This window comes from Camelus bactrianus, chromosome 20 (assembly GCF_048773025.1).
Source record: "Camelus bactrianus isolate YW-2024 breed Bactrian camel chromosome 20, ASM4877302v1, whole genome shotgun sequence".
Taxonomy (NCBI): Eukaryota; Metazoa; Chordata; class Mammalia; order Artiodactyla; family Camelidae; genus Camelus; species Camelus bactrianus.
In genome coordinates this window covers 4,438,530-4,457,107 of record NC_133558.1, presented here as the reverse complement: position 1 = coordinate 4,457,107, position 18,578 = coordinate 4,438,530, and the positions used below count along the sequence as shown (strand labels likewise).

Sequence of the window (18,578 nt, the reverse complement as noted above, 5' to 3'; positions counted from 1 at the left end):
CAAATATTCATTTACCAACTGCACTAAATGCGTGTGTGTGCACCCTCAGTCCTGGAAAAGGTTAGCACCATCTGGAGTAGGTCTATCTGTTTCCACATCCCCATTTACAAAATGGGATTTTCTAAAATTCCCAGTCTGTTGGGGAAGAAATCACAGATTCCCGTTTCAGCCACCACTGCTGGGATGGAGTAATTACACAACCCTTCACTGTGCTCTTTGAAGACTCAGAAAGGAAAGATTCCAAAGTACCAGGTCGGCTTTGATTTTGTCCAGCTGCCAGCGGTAGTCCCCGATGGTGTTGTGGATGCTCCTGTGGCTGTGAATGTTCTGTTCCACCGAGGCCAGGTCCACACCCCAGGCCATCAAGTCCATCTCTGCCTGCCGAGAGAGAGAGTGTGTCCTTCATTCCCACCCCTCACCTGCAGCATCAGGGCTCAGGGCACCGCAGGCATACACACTTCCACTCAGATTACACAAAGATGTAAATAGTCAATATTTTTGAAACGAAAAAAAAAAAAATTTTTGCAAAGGTTTGGGATTTACAGCTAATGGTGGGGGGAGGGTGGGGTTGCCAAATATGACTTCCCTTAACTTACTTGTCCCCAGCTCAAGATGGGCTGAGGAGAGAGGATTCAGAAATGAGGTCCTTAGTTGGGGAGGGTAGAGCACAGTGCCTAACATCCACAAGGTCCTGGGTTCAATCCTTAGTCCCTCCATTAAAATAAATAAATAAATAAATAAACCTAATCACTTCCCACCCCCAAAAAAATTAAAAAAAAAAAAAAAAAAAGGAATGAGATCTTTGAAACCTAGATCATATCCTCTGAAGGAAAAAAAAAAAATCTACCCGGGCACATGCAAGTGGTATGCACAGCTGTGTGTTTACCCACGTGTGATATAATATTATAAGATATGAACAGAGGTTCCCACATTCAGTTATTTTTAAATGTCCATAAAAAATTGTTCATTCAGCTCCACTAGGTACTACTTCCCAAGCTAAACAGCTGACCTAGAAGTATTTCATTGTTTCTTTCTTTAAATTGTTTTCATCAGTGCAACTGTTGACTCTTTAAATCCAGGATTTAGCATTGCTTTTCTGGACGCAAAAACTCCCCTCAGCCCATTTCAAAGAGAAATTACTATATATACTCAACACCTTCATTTCAATTAATGTTGGCCGTATTAAGATTGTGGATTTACGTTAGCTTTTTAAAAATTAAATCTGTCTAATTGGAGTCTCCACTACTTCAAATTTAAGAATGCCACACAGAAAGAATCAAACATTATTCCACAAGTTTCACACTATGTAGTGAGTCTATTATCTCGTCTTTCGCATGAGCTCATGTAGATTTCCAAATCATCAGTGTCATCTCTCGGACGTGCCAAGGGCAGACATTCCAGTCTGGTGTTGCAGCAAGAACATAACACACATTGTTTTAAGCCACATCCACGTTCTCATGTCCTTGGCAAGCTTTCAGAACAGACAGCCATCAGACGACTGTTAAGTTACCCAGGACTCTGACTTTTGTCCCCAGAAGCGCATTTCAGCTTTAAAACAGAAACACTGGGAAGTTAATGAGATGACCGAGCTCCCGCTCCCGCCTCTCATTACCAGCCAGGTGTATAGTATCTGACCCGTACATCAGCAGAAACACAAATCAGGGAAACAAAAACCTGGCCCGGGAGATGTGTGACTGCGTCCTGACTGTGCTTCTGGGGACACCACTCCCTTATCAGCTGGGCCTGCAGCTCAGTCCTCTGGGAGGGAGAGGAAGAATGCAGGCTCTGCTGGGGGAAGACGGGATAAGAGGGAAGGGTCCGAGAACCCCAGAGCAAACCAGCAGTAAGTGATAAAACTGCTTTTAGTCCCTTTGAAACCACAAGGACCGCGTGATCTGAAAATCGCCACTCATCAACCGTTTCTATTAGGAAATGCTCCTCCACCACGATGGAAAACTGAGTCCGTGTGATAATCCCATTTGCCCAAAATTTTAAATGTTCAGCCTCTGCAACAAAGGATCTGCACAGAGCTACACCCAACATGAATACAGAAAATGATAAGTCATGAGCTGTCATTTTATAGAACAGTCATCGTGACTAAAAATGAGAGGATGTGCCATTTCAGGAGTAATTTGGTTCAAAGGTTGTTTCACCCACACCACTGATCCTCCTGGGATAGTTGGAGCCCTAGGAACTCTGCCCCCTCCCCTCGCTGGCTCCTTTCCAAGGGGCTGGTGTGCCACCCAGCCCCAGCTCCTCTCTGAGCAGAGTTCCATCACAGCTGAAACCCCACAATCAACCCCATGCTGCTCTGCATGAAAATCTGGCATTTGAGTGTATGTGTCTCATTTTCTTCAATAATACTCATTTTTAGAGCTATGGGACATAATCTTGGCGCCCTCATTTCCTGGCATGGTGCCAATACCTATTAAATGCTCCAGAAATTTGTGGTCAAAGATTAGAAGGGGATTGGGAAACATGTAAAATAGGTTCCCATTTAGGTTTCCAGGATTCAGACTGACTTTTCTCCTCTATAAGCCCTACCTTCTATGAGGGTGTTATAAAGTCTTTATAATAAGTGGGAGAAAAGGTTAACTGAATGAATGAATGAATGAATGAATCCTTAGTCCCAGAAGCCCTCACACTTAGGAAAGAACACACACAAAAATCTTTAAGGGGCTGAGAAACTTCAGACCCACAGCTAAACTGGTCCAACAACGAGGAAAAAAACCCGTTTCCGACAACAACAGTTCTGCACAACTGATGCGTCTAACATCTCCACCTTCTCCACAGAAGGACGGTTCGTCAGTACCGGGTTTTCATTATAAAATTCCCATCGACATGATGATGACCTATTTCTCCTGCCACCTGTTCATTACAGCACATAATGACTGCATAAGACAACAAAACAATAATTAGCATTGAAAAATCCTTTGTAGAAACTCCAGCTCTAGGGAAAGGCTGGGCACATCTGGTGCCTTTATTTGACTTCACTCCCACACCAGTGACGTAATGATTGCACAAGAACACAACTGACACTTAGAACTGTAAGGTGAACAAACCCAAACTAGCAGATCCAGTTTTACTACGTGTCCAGCTCCTCCAATTTGTGAACATTTTAAATGAACCTCCACAATGTTGTTTTTTAATCTTAAGTACCTATCAGCAACACCAGATGAGCTCAGTGACCACTCAAGTTGGAACGATGAGGTTTTTCAGCACGTTAACTCCCACAACTGATTTTCCAATTGGGGTGGGTACAGCTCAGTGCTAGAGCGCATGCTTAGCGTGCACGAGGTAGTGGGTTCAATCCCCAGTCCCTCCATCAAAAAAAAAACTATGCCACAACTTGATTTGCACATTCTACCAATTTAAAGGATACTTACTAAACATTACCTGTGTGATAAGTACAACCATAAAGCAATGAGACTGGTTCCCTAGGCCACATGGAGGAAAAAAAAAAACCCGAAGATTTCACTTATTTCAAAATAAAAACCTTCATTTCTAAATTGGGTATGAAGAAAATTTGAAAACAGCAAGTTACTCTCTGCGGCCGGACCCCCGGGGCCGCGTCTACACACCTGGCCCAGGCAGGCTGGGAGCTCTGAGAACCAACCTGTTCAGTCCAGAAGCTGCTGACTTACCCTCTGCTGCCTCATCCAGCCCAGACACTCGCTGGTGAGGCGCTTGGTGAACTCATCCCACCCGGAGCCGCTCTGGCAGGTGTACCCGCCGCCTCCCTTGGAGCTGGCCCTTCGGACTCGCGGGACACTGATGGCTTTGTACAGGGCCCGCATCTGCTCCTGCAGCTGCAGCAGTCTGGAAGGAAAGGGAGACAATCACACGGCTGCCGGAAAACACGTCCCAGGCCGGTGTTCCCCTTTCCGCGTCTCCTCTGGGTCAGTACAGAGAACACAGATGTTTTACTGGAAGACTTCTCCTCTTGATCACATTCAAAACCTTAAGATATTCTGATGCTCCGAGCCTGAAGCATCAGAGAGCATGTAACTGTCTCTGCCCAACCCAGCAGCATTTTGTACTTTCTCACGGGATCCACTCTGGGAACTTCCTAGGACCCTGCGCCCTGGGCGCCATGATCGCAAAATCAGACCACACACCTCTGCCTTCAACGGCATTTTCAACAATACAAGTCTCATTTCTATGTTCATTAAACTGAGCTGGACTTAATATTAGACTCTGAAAAGTCAACTACTGGGCCAAGCTGCTTCTGCAGCCCCTTAAGCAGAAGCCCAGTGAACATCTCACAGCAAACCCGACTCTTCAGAATAAGCACACCCCCTTGAGCAGGCCTGTTGAATTCTTTCTCCCGGCAGCTTTGCGATTCCACAAAAGATGAAGGTAGTGGGATAAGTCAATCTGTGCTAGAGACACATAGAGCTGCAAAACACCAAGCAAGTGGGCCTTTCCGCGGGGAGTATCTGTGCTTGCTGCGAGGGAGGACCTGGGACACGGGATGGAGTGTAACTCCCGCCTGCACCTCGCTCTGCGGACGGTACCTTTTCTGATAAGCATCGCAGGGCTGGCCCATCTGCCGCATCTCCCTGATCAAGCTGTCGGTAATCTCCATCTGCTCGTTGGCCTGGGCGAAACACTCATCCAGTTCTCTGCTCTGAGCCAGCTGTATCCCATCCCCATATTTCAGTTCCTAAGAGAAAGAGTTCACATGAAGGAAACACACAATACCGGGAAGAAAAGCTTCATGTGAGTTAATGGAAGCAAAAGCTTCTGCGATCAACTTACATATTGTAAGTCCCCCACCTCTCCGCTTCCATGTGACTGCAAACAGATCCCTCCAACTGAAATGAAGATTCTCCTCTTAATTTGAAATAGGGAGGTCAATTTAGGGAGAATCAGGAACCAACATGTGCAGATGGTCCTTCCAATTTGCAGAGGCTTTTAAAAGCATATTCACCGAATGCTGATCTGTCCCTTGCTTCTCTGTTGCATGCCTGTCTTTCTTATTCACACAGGACACCCATCTAACTGGAATTTCACTGTGATAAGGACACTGTACTGTTATACCAGGTAAGGTCTTCTACCCATCAACTGAGCTTTTCCTGCCTCTTGTGGGAAATAAAGCTTCAGTCCTTTAAAAGAAAGCTGTCTAGTTCATTGTACTGGGCCAATCAAGTTCCTGGTTTTGAGGAGGGGTGACACTTAGTGAATTGTCACCGTTGGGGGAAGCGGGGGGAGGGGTACACAGAAAACATCATGGATCTCGTGACCCCTAAGCCTGTTTCAGTGAGATGCAGAGCTGTCTCAGTGATGTCAAGAAACATCACGAGGCCTTCATGAATGTTATCATTTTCCCTCAATTTTCCATTGATCCTTTTTTCCAGGTTTTTTTTTATGTTTCTCCAGTAGAATTGCTCTCACCAGATGCTAATTTTTTTTCCTGAAAAGAGACATTAAATTGGTGGTGCGCATCACAGTCCATGACAATCCAGTGACATACACACGTTGGGCTGCACTTCTAGGAAGAGAAAGCCATGTAACAGTAACAGGCTGGATGTGAAAACCGGTTCCCACTGTGAAGTCAACAGAGGTGAGGAAGACAGACTTCCCTGTCTAGTCTGTTTTGCAAAAGATCATCTCTGAACACTAAGGATGCAAAGGAGGGCAGGGAAGGCGAATGCAGGGCAGGGCTGTGAGGCTAAGCTAACTAGGAACCAAACCCGGTACAAAACCAGGAACAAAACTGGGTGGGGACGACATTTAGGAGAAAAGGGAAACTCACAGGCTGCACGATCAGCTCTGCCCGCATCAAACAGTCCGAGCAGTTCTGCAGGAGCTCCTGGATGGTGTTCTGGTTCTGGTGCCTGGACATGGTCCCAGTTTGACTGATGAGACAAACGCAAAGAAAGCAGACATGACATTTGTTTTTTCAATTTGGAAATGATTCTAAACTTTCAGGAAAGTTGCAAAAACGAGACAAAACTCCTCCTGCAGGCCCTTCGCCCAGACTGCCCAGGTGTTCACACCTCCCGTGTCTCGTGTCTCCTGTCCCCCCTCCCCTCTCTGTACATGGGGGTATTTCTGTCTGTACGTACACGCTTTTCTGAGCCATTTCAGAACAATTGTGTTCCTTTACCCCAAAATATTTCAGCACATTACTCCCTAAGAAGAAAGACATTCAAAGATATAAACGCAGGACAACTGTCAAAATCAGGACACTTCAAAGTGACGAAATACTATTTTCTAATCTACGGAACTTTTTCCCAATTGTACGAATTAGCCCAATGATGATCTTCACATCAACTTTTTCTTTCCAGGTCCAAGATCTGCTCCAGAAACATCCCTTTGAGTTGTGAAAACACATTTCTCGCCGCTTATCTGTCACGCCTCCCACCTCAACCCACCGCGGTCCCTAACGCCATCACCAGTGCCTCTGGGGCAGGTGACGTCAGACCCACAGCTTGACAGTTCCACTGGCCAGCCTGGCTGAGGACAATTGTAGGAGACAAAAGAAAAGCTTATTCTATAAAAATGTTTTCTGTGATCATCGTTAACAGGCGATAATGGTAAAGAAATGATGGTGCGAAGGGAGTGATGGGAAATTTAAATATCTTTAATGCAAAAACAAGCCACTTTTCCTTTCCAAAGGGCCCGAGAACATTCTCCTGCACCATGATGCTTATTCAGACGCACCTTTCAAATGCAGCACTTTCCTGGAAGACGTGGCAGAAACCTTAAGACAACAGTGGTGTTTAAACACGTTTTGCCACATTTTAAAGAGCGAGCTTATAGGAATTTAATGTGCTCCAAATGTAAGTAAGAATAAACTGTAATAAAACAAGTCTTACTTTTTAATTTGCCAAGATACATTCTGCCACAGCCCAGCCCACTGGAGCTCGATTTAAGAGAGATTTAAAGCATATTAAACTATTGTTTCATGTTTAAGAAAAGGTCTCATGAACGTGCCCGAGTTCCTCCCGGACTGCAGAGCCATCCAGGCCTCCAGCCAGACCGGCCTGCGCTTGCAGATAAAACCGTCTGACGCCTGTTTGATGTACTGGACTCTCTTTTATGTGTGTGTCTGTGTCAGGACGGGCGTCTGTGTGTGTCTTAAAGAAAGAATTTCCCTGTTTAAATTAAAAAAAAAAAAAAAAAAACAGTGTGAAAAGCCCAGGCTGGACTACGCACAGCTCGGGTAAAATCACAAGAATATGGGAAACTTCTCCCACTGCGCCCGATTCTGCATCACTTCTCACTGGAGAGGCACTGACTTTCTCTCCACCGCCCATTTGCAGTCCGTCCCTGCCAGCCTGGCTCCCCTGCAGGCCAGCACTGGCTGAGTGTATGAAGGTGCGTGGGTGAGGACCCAGCTCTCCTGGGAGCCACTCCCAGGTGAGGCCGCGGCTCCTCCAGGCAGGTCCCGGCAAAGTGCCGCCCACCTAGCAAAACCAGGACGCCCCACCCTCACCTTCACCCCGCATGAATGCAGCCCTTCTCTGCCTCCTACTCAGGATCGGCCAGGAAATCTGGCACACTTCTCGTCTTACTGAGATATAAACAGGACTCCAGCCGTTGTCAAAACTTGTGCAAAATTCCAATGGACAGAATCAGAACACGTTCCCAAACGCACCAATTGTAACCGACAGGAAAGCAATTCAAAAGACAAAGGGAGAAATTAGGAACTACAGAAGAGTCACTCAGAACTCTAGGATAGGTAATTAAGGAAGGCCCTGTGTAATCATCTATGTTTTCCTGATTGAAGCAGGTCGAGAGTACCTTTCCTCTGAAGCATTTACTAATCCTGTTCAGTAATCTGGTTCCCAGGGCAACTTCCACAAAGAATGCCAGTCTCTAGCATACGAAGAAAATGGCTCTCAGCGCAGTCGAAAGCCAGAGTTTCTTAGGTGATTTAATAATGTGGGTTCTGTAAAATCTAACAAACACAGTGAGCTCTGAGACAGAGGCAGATGGGGAAACGGGGCAAGGGTATACGAGAACTCTCCTGGGTCTCTGCAACTTTTCTACAAACCTAAAATTATTTCAGAATTAAAATGTATTAAAAAAAAAAAAAAAGACAGAAGCAGGGAGGCAAAACTCACTTGTGAATGAATGTTCCAAAGTGTACGCACAAGTCCTTTTAAAGTGAGTTTATGACACTCAGTTCATTTGACAACAAAATATGAAACTCATTGGGTTTTTTTCCAACTACTAGAGTAGTTAATTATATGACACCTAGAAACGACCTGTGTAGTGGTGGCGGGGAGGGTGCAGCTCAGTCGTACAGCATGTGCTTAGCATGCACAAGGTCCTGGGTTCAATCCCCAGTACCTTCATTTAAAAATAAATTAATTAATTAACCTACCTACCTCCCCTCTCCAAAAAGCTTAAATAAATTTTTAAGTGAATTGAAGCTAAAAAATCATACAGTGAAAGTTGAAAGAACACACCAAAAAAAAAAAAAAAAAAAAAAAAGAACTAAATCCAGGAAAAAGAGGTGAGGCAATTAAATGTTGGCTTAAAAAAAAATGTTGTCTTAAAATATTGGTGGACTTGCACTTTTAAAAAAAGGTAACTGTATATGTTGTTAATAATACTAAAAAAAATTCTTCAGGCTTTACTAAAAGACTTGCCTATATTCACCATAACGTTCCCTTGACAGACGCTAAAACCCTATGTGTTTTGCTTGGCATTTCAGGAAACAGATGAATAACTGTAATGCACAAAAATCTAATCTCTTTAAGAGGCAAAAAAAAACCCAAAAAAACAGGAAAAGCTGAAGTGTTAGAACAGTGTCATGAAGAATCTTTGGTACTATGATTTTTCTATGGGGAAGTATGACCTGATTAACCAAATTTCATCTCAGACACAACTTTTCAAGACTGCATCTGGTCTTTTAAAGCAAGATCTTCAGATCCTGTCTCTCATCTGTAAGAATCTCCCTTCGGTTGGAACGTCCTTCGGAAACAGACCAAGGTGAGAAATGGAACCAGGTGGACACCTTTGGAACAGCTCAGTCCATCAAAACGAGATGAAGGAAGGGAGAGAGAGGCCCCCTGAGGTTTACTGATGAGAAGGGAGAATCCACCTTCAAGTTTCAGCTTGCTTGTCTCCGCCCAGGGAAGGATGCACCCAGAACGGGCTGTACTTAAACCAAGGAGGCACCGTCAACAGAGAGAGGGTTCTGACCCACCAGCCACTCTGACGCTGTGCAGAGCTGGATTCTTCAGCTCGAAAGCCAGAACTTGCTTCAGGGAACACGGGTGTTTTTTCAAAGTTTGTGTGTCAGTCAAAACATTTTAAGTCAAAAAACATATTCTTGCACCTAGTTTGGGATTTTTTAAAAAAATCTCAGAGATTTTCTGGATCTGTTTTCTCATCTGTTGGGCTAGATTATACCTAAGACTTCTTGAGCTCATTTGCTCTCTAACTTTATTTTATGAAACCACCAAACTCACTCCTCCTATTGAAAATAATCCAAGTCTACATTTTGTCTGAAGGTAATGAAGTTTACTCTTTAATTCGTACAGTACACGCTGGAAAAATGCAAAATTCTATCATATAGGAAGAAATCATTTTTAAATAAATACTTATTTAACAAGCATAAAAGGAATTTAAAAATCTCTAGCTTCAAAGAAATCTTCCATACCATCTTGATGTTAGAGGTGTAGAGATTCCAAACCATGTTAGGAATTGAACTAATAAGCTCCAAGTTCAATTTTTTTTCCTATTTTTTTAATTTTAATTTTTTGGGGGGTGCAATTAGGTTTGTTTACTTTGGGGGAGGTACTGGGGATTGAACCCAGGACCTCATGCATGCTAAGGAAGCACCCCACCACTTGAGCTATACCCTCCGCCTCCACCAAGTTCGTTTAAATCCCATTTCAGTGACATGGAAGTTGGAAGATGTCATGCAAAAAAATAATAATAAATAAGAAAACAAAACTAGTTAGGGTCAAATCGATCAAAAAATATTGACTTCTAAACTAAAATTAATAGCTGACCTTGAAAAAATAAAACTTGTCTTTAAAAGTTAATTTTCCCGAAATTGTTCCATCACAGACTCACAGAGACAAATGATTCACAGCACCAAGAACCTGCCTGCACATTTTTTTTAATTCATTCTACAACTTGTTTAAACAAGTAATGGTTCCAGCCGTTTACAGAAAGATCCTTTCATCAGTGGCTAAAAGGAAAACGCTAAAAGGCCCATCTTCATCCGAGGATGGGCCACGTGAACATGTGAACAATATTGTAGAGCTTTATCTGCTTTAACTGACTACCTCCAAACAACACTCTTTCCTTAAAAAATAAGACTCCAAAATTAACTGTGAAGGCAGTAGCTTAACACTTTTTCCAAGATTATTTTAGAAAAAAATGCAAGGCAAATATTTTGAAGAGAGGCATGCAACATCACAAGGTAAAAAGTATTTTTAATAGTTGCTCTCTGTTTTATAAAAGTCATTTTACAATCATCTATGCTGTTCATTAGACCCTGGTCTGTGCCACCTAACCCTATTTCTTTTTGTGAATATACTTTCTCTTCCACCAGATTCCTTCTTTCCTTCCTTCCTCTTCCCGTTTCCCCTTCTCTCTCCCACGATCTCTATTTCTCTCCTCTTTTTGTTCATCCCATCAACATAGGGTCCTGTATGTGTGCCAGATATGGTATCTTATGTGTATCCAGGTTCATGGAATAATGGCCTTGGAAAAGCTCAATAAATATTTGCTGGAAATCATGATAATTGTGTGATGCATTAATACTGATTTAAAGTCCATTTGCTTATCTCTTTATAATTTTCAAAGCATGTTCTATATACTATTGTGTTTGAGTGTCTTCAAAAGACCTTAAGCAAAAAGAAAAAGATACATGAAGTTTGTAAGAAAAAATTGCACTGCTTCACTTAAGGACAAGACCCCACCTCCAAGACCCACCAAACACACTGAGCGTCAGTGGAAATGTCACGGATCATCCTTCAGAAGTTACACACCAAGTGCTACATCCTCCACAGAACTCTCCCCGCCCCGCCTCTGCCCAAGTTATTTACACACCTGTCTGCCCCACTCCTGGAGAGCAAAGTCCCACATCTTAGTCACCTCGACTCCTACACGCACTTAACAACACAGGGCTGCACACAGAAGGTACTCAATGCATGTCTGTTTGGTTGAAGAACGTAGAAGAAAGACAGAGGCAAATACAAAACCGATATAAGGGCATTACTACTCATTACCCTGATTTCAAGAGCTCAGTCAGGGAGCCCTCCCTAACACACACAACTCCCACCCTAACAGTGAGCAAAAAAAAAAAAAAAAAAAAAAAAAAAAATTTCTACACATTTTAGAAAGAGAGCCTCCCCTTCATTTCATCCTCACCCAGGAGGTCTGGAAGCAGTGCTCTAATAAAGTTCGACTTCCTGTCCATGTTTACTATTTTCACACCGTTTTTGATGGATTCGGAGGCAGGAGTGCAACCTGATCACACGGCATTAACTTCATAAAGAGCCTGGGGTCCACCCCCTGCTCAGCCACTGCCGGTTGTACAGCCGGTGACTTTGAGCAGGTTGACTTTAGACGCACTGTCCCTCGAGTTTCGGCACCTGTGACTTGTAGGAACACAGCCACCCCTGGGGTTGGCCGGATGCTTAGAGGAGACACCAGTACCGCCTGCAAAGTCCCACAAAAAACGAAGTCCTGTCTGCAAGATCGCTGTCACAGGGGAGCGCCTGCTGCTACTGGGACACGATTCTCAGACTTCATTTTTATTTTTCATTTTGTGTTTTTTTGCCCCAGTTCACAATTATGAGCTTTGCCTAGTTCATTATTTTAAGGATATCTCACAGCAAATTGAGGGAGGGTAGCGGGGGAAGTGAGAACCAAAAAAAAAAAAAAAAAGAAATTAAGATTGGGTATTAAGTGTGAGGCCTTTCAGCAGTTCCTAGAATTACCTATAAGGCCTAAAATAAGAGACACTCTTATTTGAGACACTCCAAAAGAGAGTGATACATTTTAACTGCAAGAAATTTATTGATGGGATAAGAAAATTTAGAAAGAGATGCTTTCCTTTCCCTTATTCAGTGGGCATGACATACGAATATTTGACCTTTACAAAGTCAATGCCAAAATAGAGATTTCTATTTTGCATTATTTTTTTGTCTGAAAACTTGTATTCATTCTGAAGCCTAAAAAAAATCGTTTAAAATTACCTGGTTACCCATCAAGAAGCCAATTCCTTTCTAATTTTTTTCAGGTAACAGACGAAGCAAGGGATGTTCTGTCTGCATGTCAAAAATGTTCATGCCAAGCAAAAACTTAGACCTATAGGTTCTTATTCCTGTGTCATTGTCATGCAATGCAGGTCTCACGTTTCTGAGGTCTCTGAGGGTTCTGGGCCCTCCCAGCCCGAGGTGCTGGTGGTGAGGTTCACAGCATGCGCCTGCACTAGCATTTTCCGGGATGCTGTTTCAAATGAGTTTCACTGACACTTGGGGTCTGTGGGGCGCTGGCTTCAACCCCAGAACCACACCTGAGCATTTTCCCAGGAGTGCAGGAAGGAGAAAGAGGAAAGCCAAGGGTGGGGCAGCAGTGCCCCAGGCACCACGGCCTCGGGACTGGGGCACGCCTTCCAGAACCTCCTGGGCTGGAAAGACTGGTCAGCTGAGGGCTGACTTAGGCTCCCCAAGTCACACCCACCCAAGCCGTCCTCAGCTCCACCCGAAGTCAGCGTGGGAGCATCAGCACTTTTTTCTTTTTCCCAAGACATTTCAATCACCTGAACAACAATGAAGTTATGCCCATATTTAGAGAAAAAATTAACTACTTGCTGGAAGCTGTTTTGTAGATCTACTCAGCAATTAGCTGGCTTAATGCATCGCACTGTTTTATTCCTAACCAGATGGAAACTCTCTAGGAGTATTAGTGAAAGAACAGAATGGTTCTGAAATAAATCTCTCCCAGGAATGCAAGAAGTTAAAAAGAGACCAAAACTCATATTGGATAGAAGAGTTTACAAGCCGAAAAGATGAATTCTAATAATTTAGGTTTGATCTTTCCTTGAGGCATTGTGTTATACCGGATTCCAATGCAGCTCAACCACTAACTAGCTGTGTGACCTGGGCCAAGTCATCTCACCACTTTAACCTCAGCTTCCCATCTGGGAAATGGGAAGGTTGTCATAAGGTTACAAACAATCTACCTGGCGCATCGGAGGTGTTTGCAGGTGATGGTAACTATTATTAACCACTGATCTGATATTTGTATTAAATATATAATTGACAGACATAATCAGCATGTAAATGTTTTCTGCCATTTATTAAGCTAAACCGAATCTTACTTTGCCATCGTTTCCAGAAGTATATTTAGGATAATCATTCTATGAGTCACCCAACTCTAAGCCTGTGTGCTCCCTTGCCTTCTGATCCAGTTCTGAGCTGAAGCTGCCACACTACTGTATCCATCTTCCTGTCCCACTGCCACCAACCTCAATCGGACTTTCATCACCTCCCTCCTTCACTGGCACCACTGCTTCCTTAAGCCAGCTCCCTTCTGCACACGGCTGCCGCAGAAGCGGTCCTGAAGCTGACCGTGACGGTCTTATTTCCCTGCTCCTTTAACAGAGGAGACCTTCACTGGCTTCCAGGTAACCTGCAAAGCCTCCCCTGTGCCCATCCAAATTCCCCACCATGGACTCAAGGTCTCCCAGGTTCTGGCTCCGGGCAAGCTCTGCTTCCCCTTTATGTCTTACTACTTCCCCACTTAAGCAGATGCCCCAAAGGAGAGCTCTCTCTAGGCTTCGAATTTGCTCCTGGTTTTCTACCTGTGACCCTCTTCTCTCCCCTCCCCATGGAGCACTCTCTGTCCACCCGTCTTCACCAGCTGAAATTCTCCAGTCTAATTGGACACCACTTCCTGTGTGAAGTCTTACCAGTGCCGCCACTCCAGACGTTATCTTCTTCCCTCGTGAAGCCTCTGAGTCATGTGCTCCCCTCCTGTCCACTAGCCGTCTGCATTATAGTCCTGATGGACTTATCTCCCTTTAAAGAGCATGTGTGTCCTTCCAGAAGTCTGCATTTCCCCTCTGAATCTCCCCGACATCTAACACACAGCAGATGCTCAGTCAATATTTACCAAATGAATGAATGACTGGAACTGAGATCCTTTCATCCTGTAAGTACAGGGCTGTCCAGTCTCACACAGGTACATGGTCTAAAGGCTCAGGGTGACAGATGACAAAGGGAAGAGGTGACCAGCCTCTGGTTCTCGTGCCGACTCTGCCAGGAGTAGACTCTAGGATTTGGGGCAAGTCTTATTCTACTTGTCTCTCCAAAAAAAGTGAGATTTCTGTCCTAAGCACTTCCCTTCCACTCTAGAATTAAATGCAAATAGATCTGTTAATCTTATGCTAAGAAAAAGGCTTCTTTTCAGTTACTTTAAAACAAACTTTACAGTATGTTTCAGGTAGTGATTACACACATTTCGGTTTTGAAATCAGCAGTCTTGTAGAGAAGGAAGCATTAATATTTTTAACCACATATTTTTGAAGCTTAATGACTCTATTAGGCTTTTAATCCTCCCACAAATTCCACACTTTGATCAGCGAAAGATCTGACTGTGGGACTTTGTCACTGGGCCATCAAATTTCACTACAGATTCGTAGGAATTCCTTTTGACTACAGGAATAAGACTAGAGTAAATCTACCTTCGTTGAAAACAATATAACATCCTATACAAGAAAATCTGAAGTTTAAATTTTCAAAAAGAAACCTATTAAATTATCAAGCATGTAACATGTACCAAACTTTAAAATACTAAGTAGCGCACAGAAGGAGGTAAAGTAGTTGCAGATTCCATGCAGCCTAAAACAAAGACACAGGAGACAGGGGGAAGGAGGCATTATCAGAGTGAGAAATAACACTGTCCTGAACAATGACAAGTGTTATTAATGTAAAGGACAAAGGAAGAGGCTGTAAAATCACTTGAAAAGAAAAATCAGATATGGGCTCTGTGCACACTCAAATTAGTTTATTTAGGGAAGGGCTAAATACAAACACTGATCATTTAAAAAATCACCAGTCCATTCAGCCAATAAGGCAGCAGTTTTAGAAATAAGTGAGTTTAGATTCAACCAGTCGCTTTCATGCTGGTTGGGGGTGGGGGGTTGGTTCCATTTGGGGTTTTTGTCGTTTTGCTTTTTTGCTTTAAAAACAAAACAAAACACCATTTGAAAAACTTTCCATCAGAAAAGTGCTTTTAAAGTCCTTGATCATCTATGTGGCAGAGGGCAGTCGGGTGGGAGATGGCACCCTACTTCAAAGTGTGTGACAGGAACAAAGAGATCCCTCCACCCAAAACCATAAACACACCAGGATAACAGATGAGGTGCACGCCCCGACCTCTCCAGTCTGCCACCATCATTTTAAAATGCAGAAGTCAGCATTTGCAGGCTACCTGGTATTGTGTTAATTCTCCGACTCTAAGGGCATGCAGCACTAGCGCAGGCCGGGACAGGCCAGGGGAAACTCCAGTATCTGGACGGGGAAAGAATGACGACTGCATGCTAACTCAAGCCCCCAGCCTGCCGCCCCTGGGCCCTGCAACTCAACAGCCAGGCAAAGAAAAACACCTTTCCTCCAAGTTTGGTGATTTTTCACTTGAGTCTGTTTTCCCTTCCCAGAGAGACGTGAAATTTGACAGGTTTCTAAACAACCTTTAGGCTGGAAAAATCAAACACAAGAAATGATGCTATGAGAAAACATTAAGCCTCCCCAAAATTTAACATTTCAGTGAAGAATCCTCATAAACCACGTATCTTTATGCAGTTCACTAACCAAGATATTAATTACAAATTTACTTCTACAAGAAGCCAAGGGAGTGAAATATTCCATTAACAGTAATGTTTATTGTCCATTTAAAATATAGGGACTCTGGGATAACAGAAGCATTAAAAAAAAAAAGCATTTGGTTCATACAATGCCAAAAAGAAGCAGCCTTGCAAATTCTGACTTGGAATTTAAATGTATACACTCAGAAGCGTATGTTTTCCAAATACTGGAAGACTGGGAGGGAAAAGGAAAGTTTCGGAGTTAAATGGTTGGGCCAAGTTTTCAAACAAACTTCAAAACCAAAGTGAAAACTGGCCAAAAAAAAAAACAAAAACAAAAACAAAAAACTCCCCACTCTCCTTAATGGCTTGGCACATTTTTCCTGGAAAGCCCCAGGTGCATTTTGTTCATTAAACAAAGAGCTCCAAGACTGAGGCAATTCTTTCCTAACTCAAAAAGAGAAACGAAATTTTCAAGATGCTCCGAGAAGATAAAAGGAATAAATCGAAGCAGGAAGCAAGCTGCAACTCGAGTAATCCGTCCCTGCCTCCAAAACTGCTGGCAAAACAACCCCCGCCCCGGACAGTATTCAGTTTGCTCCTCCCCAGCCTAAGGGCTCAAGGCAAGGTCGACAAAGTCCTGGAACTCGGGCTTCTTTCCTCAAAGCCCTAGAAGGGAAGGTCTTGCAGGGGCCCGGGACGGGGGTGCGGGCCGCAAAATTCTCACGGCTCACGTGGGAATCCCGAGTCGGGCTCCAGGGACCTGGCAACCGAAGGCTCATTATCTTCCCCCACCCCCACCCAACTGACTCCCACGATCGGCTTCCGCGTTGATTTTGAGAGGCAGACCGGGCCTGGGCTGCCCCCAGCAGCGCGGGCGGCACCTCCCCTCCCCGAGGCCCTGTCCGCACTCGTCCGCTCCAAGCGCAAGACCCTGCGCCCCAGCTGCGCCACCCAGACGCCGAGGCCGGTCCTCGGGTGCTTTTTAAAAACCAAGAAAAAAAAGGGCGCAGACCTGGGGCCACAGGTGTGCTCGAGGGCAGGGGCTACCGTGTGACGAACTGGGCCTGGGGAACAGGAAACTTGGTTTGGGGAGCAGGGGAGGCCAAGGTGGGGCCTCTTCGACCCGGGACCCGAGCAGCCGGGGCGCACAGCCTCTATACAAAAGCCCCCGGGTGGCCGAGCAGCCCAGGCGCCGCTGCGGACGTGGTCTCGGGGTGACCACGAGTTTGCCGAAGAGCCAGTAGCGATAGCCCAGCGCCGCGTCCGCCGGGCCACCCGACAGGCCCGAGCCCCCGCTCTTTCACTGTTGGACTTTCGGTTACAGTTAGCGAGGTTGGACCTAGTGGTGGCAGCCCCGCCCGCCTGACCTCCCACCTGTGGGCCGGGACAAAGGAGGTGACCGCCGGCCCGCCGCGCGGGGGAGAGTCCGGCAGCAGCCGGGCCCCGACCCTGCCTGCACCCTCGCTGGCCCGCCTACGGCCCCGGCTCGTGGGAAGGAACAAGGGGAGCCCAAGTCCCCGCGGGCAGGGAAGGAGCCGCTCCTATCGGGGTTCGCGCACACACACGAGTCCGATCTGCGCGGCGCCCTCGGCGTCGGGACACCTGGCGCCTGCCCGAGGGCGGACAGGAAATGCGTGCATGATCTCAGACAAAGAGACCGTTCCCCTTCTGGACCTGGGCTTCCTCGTCGGTCAGAGGACGACGGTGCCTCCCGGTCCCAGCCTGCTGGGATTCCGCTAGCGGAGTGCGGAGACCTCGCGGCCCCGGCCCACCGGCCCAGTACCCACCCGTAGCCGTCCGAGTTCTGGTCGGTGACCGTACAGCGCCGGGAGTAGTACATCCTGGTGGTGCCCCCGCCGCCGCCCCCGCCGCCGCCGCCGCCGCCGTAGGTCATCTCGTAGCGCAGGTCGGGGCCAGACTCCGCGCGGGTCATGCGGCCCAGCGTGTTGATCCGCGGGTGGGAACCTCCGTTGCAACTCATGTCGGCGGGCGCTCTGGGAGCCGCTCAGCGCCCAGGCAGACGCGAGGGCCGGCCGGCTCGGAGAGGGCGAGGGGCTCCCAGGAGAGGCCAAGACAGGGGAGTGGGCTGGGGGGCGCAGAAGGATCGCGAGGACGCGCTTCTCCACCGGGGCCGTCTCGGGTGCCGGGGACGGCGACGGGCCGGGAGCGGGAGCGGGAGGGAGAGCTGCGGCTCGCAGGGCGACGAGGGCGCAGAGGAGCCGGGCCGCGGCTGGGTGGTGGTGTTGGTCGGCGGGGGCGCGAGTCTCCTCCCCGCTGGCACCCGGCGCCGAAGCCACACCTGGTCGGCTTCTTCCCAGGGCGGGGTGCGGCCGCCGCGCCTCCCCGCCCCCCGCGGGTGTCGCCGACGCGCACCGGCCGCCCCTCCCCACCTGCGCCGCCGGCCCGCGGCTCCGCCCTGCGCGCCAAGGCTTGAGTAACACCCGAGGGGCGGGGGCCCGGGACCCGAGCGCCCCGGGCGCGCGGCCGACCCTGGGGAGGACGTGAGCGCTGCGCCTGGGCGGCAGTGGCCGGGGAAGCGCGGCCCCCGCTTTGGAAGATTTCTCCGGTCCCCCGAGCGGAAATCGGCTGAAAAATAAGTCATTCGATTGGACAGTTACTTATTAAACATTTACTTTTGCTCGTCCCCGGAAACGGTGCCAGCCAAGCTTTGGCTGGAAACAATTGAGGAGAGAAGGCTTAGATGATGAGGTTTTGTTTGGGGGCTTTTTTTTTTAAATTTGCTTTTATTCCAGGAATCCAGAAAATTACCTGCAAAGTCCGTTTT

At 46.4% G+C, this 18,578-nt stretch overlaps 1 protein-coding gene across 2 annotated transcripts in view; it reads right to left on the bottom strand.

Moving 5' to 3' along the window:
* Positions 1-18,278, bottom strand: part of DSP (desmoplakin) — a 41,597-nt gene extending 23,319 nt beyond the window's left edge. The window contains exons 1-5 of one of the 2 annotated variants that reach the window (XM_074348067.1): positions 17,581-18,278; positions 5,759-5,861; positions 4,518-4,666; positions 3,645-3,819; positions 250-378 (exon numbers count right to left, since the gene is read on the bottom strand). In XM_074348067.1, coding sequence (XP_074204168.1) covers positions 250-378; positions 3,645-3,819; positions 4,518-4,666; positions 5,759-5,861; positions 17,581-17,774 — 750 coding nt within the window. In that variant the 5' untranslated portion in view covers positions 17,775-18,278. The remainder of the gene's footprint in view (positions 1-249; positions 379-3,644; positions 3,820-4,517; positions 4,667-5,758; positions 5,862-17,580) is intronic. The other variant, XM_074348068.1, reaches the window with a different exon arrangement.
* Positions 18,279-18,578: the final 300 nt, after the last annotated feature.